Raw genomic sequence first — 2,666 nt, 5'->3', positions numbered from 1 at the left:
AAACACTCCGTGACATCCAGGCACTTCTCCATGATACTTCTCTTGCTCAGAACGTACATACAGTCAGTGGATAAAATAAATAAACCGACGGATTGTTCAAAAGCGTTCGCACGGTAAATATCGGGGGTTAAGCAATATAATACAATTTCAAGGATCTGCACACCTAAGGCTGCGCATTAGAAACGAAAATGTTGGATCATCCGGTCTGTACCATGGGTTGGAGAATGACAATTTCAGAAGAATTCGCACCGATAATGCGGGTTCATGGGTGTTCCTGGGCTACAGCCAAAGGCAGCGGAAAACTCAGGCACGTGCTGCAGCAGCCGGTTGCAACGCGAGTCCTCGTTTCCTTTTAGAGCGCCTTCGCATCTGCTGTGGCAGAGAGCCATGAAGAGAATCTGCGTCCCGCTGTACTCTTCCAGCCCTACGACGGTCCTGTCAGACAAGCTCACGCTCTCGTACGCGTCAAGGACGGCTCCAATCCCGAACGCAGCGGCGTCGAATGTCGCACTATTGCTAAGGTCAGCGAATGAACCGTTGCGCAAACAGTCCAATATGGCTTCGACTGCCGGCGCTGCGATGGGGTCGTTGCGATAGGAAGCGATGAGGAGCCTGCCCAGACCATGGCCGACGAGCGCTCCGAGTCCGCCGTAGTTGATGGCCGCAGACAATTCGATGTCGAACATCGGGTAGGAAAGTGCGTAAGGAAGGAGCTGAAAATCGTATTCAGCCGGCGACAACACGTAGTAGTGGAGCACGGAGACGGAGTGGAGAACGCCACCAGCGTCTTCCGACGTCAGGCCCCGCGCAGCCAGTCGCTGCCAGTTGAGTACGAGCGACGGTGTCATGTCCGGAAAGTCGTTCTTTTCCGTCGTGTTTTCGGGAGCAGAGAAGCTCCGGAACATCACCTCCCGTGAAGTCCAGTTGGCGAGGACAGTGACGTTGCTGGCGTAATGTTCCCAGTTGAGCAGCCGCTTGTGGAACGACTCGCGAACGGACAACGCCGTCTCACGGGCGTCAACGATACTGCCACTTTGTCGAATGCCAGTGATGTAGCTTCCAAACATATCATGAGCTTTCAGCACCATAGCGCGACTGATGCAAAAGGCACCATGGTATACCTGAGCCCTTTTCGAGTTCTTCCCGTAGTAGTTGGTCACTAACTGCTGGTTAGCGTACAGAGCAGCCACCTGCACTGTGAACCAGGACACAAGCAAATGCAAGGTGTCCTCCCCCAACGTCAACCACAGTGACATCACTTCCTTGACGTAGTCGGGACACGTGCTCGACAGATTGAGGCCGCCGTGGAGCCGCACACCCACACGTCCGAGTGCGGCAAGCCAGCGCTCCTCCGAGAGACCCGACTCAGTTGCGTTCTCAAAGTCTAGCTCCAGGGGTGAAGCGCTGCCTTCCACTTTAAGCTTATAATAGCTCATTGTGAGCTTATTCAGCGCCACACTTTCAATAGCAACCGTTTCTTCGTAGCTAACCGTTGGGGCTACGCCGGCACTCTTTCCAAAGCTTTGCGATAACACCTGGAAGTACTCGTCTCTCGTCGTCTTCGAGCTGAAGCCTCGGGTCTTGTCCACAACAAAGGGAAACGAGGCGCCGGCTCTGACGACGAGCGCGTCTCCGAGCGGGTGCCTCACAACGAAGAAGTCGAACACTGTGCCCCAACCTAGCTTCAGGGAGGTGTACAGGAGCGTGTGGGGGAGCTGAACTGCTCGACGCACCTCTGGCCAGGTGATGCCCGCCGTCCTGAGCGCTTCCTTGACGAGCCTGAGCTGGTCGCTCTTTCCCGTGAGCACGTCGTGACAGCTGAGGAAGAGCGTGGCTGCTCGCTGCACCTCGTTCTGGCCCCTAATGGCGTAGCTCTCGCTCAGGGCGTAGGCCGACTCGGTCACTTTCCTGACTACGTTGCCGAAGTGGGTCTCTCGCACGCTGAACAGGTGTTGCTCCTCCCACCCGTCACACACGAAGCGCGTGAAGCTCTGGCAAGGGTCCACGTATTTGTTGATGGACTGCCGCAGATGGAGCGAGTAGGCGCGACATGCGTGCGTATTGCACACGTCCCTAGCGGCCGGCCCCTTCCAGTACATTCGGATGAGCAGGAGGGTGAAAAAGCAGACTGCCAGCACCGAGACTATGACGACTGACTTTGGAAGCCCCGAGAAGAGATGGCGAGGTTCCTAGAAAACAAATGAGCAAAACCGGAATTAAAGAAGGCTTTTTTTTTTTGTAATTAGTGCTTTAGCCCATTGGAATTCTGGCGCAAAAGGGACATGAGAGCGACTTAAGGAGCGCAATCGATATGCATGGTTGGGGACTGCGTGTATACTACTTAAATATCGTTTTTTTTCCTCCAGTTGTTAGTTTGTTTATTTATTTATTTACATACCTACAGCGCCCAATGGGCATTGTTGTAGGAGGAGAACATACAAATTTTGTGCAGGCAGCACAGTGCAAACGTGAACATACAATAAGCAAACAAGTAAGACAAGAAACAACGTATTCAGATACAAAAAAAAAATGTTTCAACGTCACAAAAAAAAAAAATGTAGGAGAAAAATTATACAATGTTACAGTAAAGTGGACAATAATATTACAGATTCTTCAGTAGAAGTACGAAGGATAAAAAGTCACATGGCATGTAATTAAACAATAAA

The 2,666-nt window shown here is 52.1% G+C and overlaps 1 protein-coding gene across 1 annotated transcript; it reads right to left on the bottom strand.

The window, feature by feature from the left end:
* Positions 1-233: 233 nt before the first annotated feature.
* LOC146182373 (neprilysin-1-like) lies at positions 234-2,099 on the bottom strand. The gene has a single exon (XM_084575941.1). The coding sequence runs from the start codon at positions 2,097-2,099 to the stop codon at positions 234-236; it is 1,866 nt and encodes a 621-aa protein (XP_084432067.1).
* Positions 2,100-2,666: the final 567 nt, after the last annotated feature.

This window comes from Amblyomma maculatum, chromosome 8 (assembly GCF_055883805.1).
Source record: "Amblyomma maculatum isolate TAMU_Amacu chromosome 8, ASM5588380v1, whole genome shotgun sequence".
Taxonomy (NCBI): Eukaryota; Metazoa; Arthropoda; class Arachnida; order Ixodida; family Ixodidae; genus Amblyomma; species Amblyomma maculatum.
This window is presented reverse-complemented; position numbering and strand designations above follow the sequence as displayed.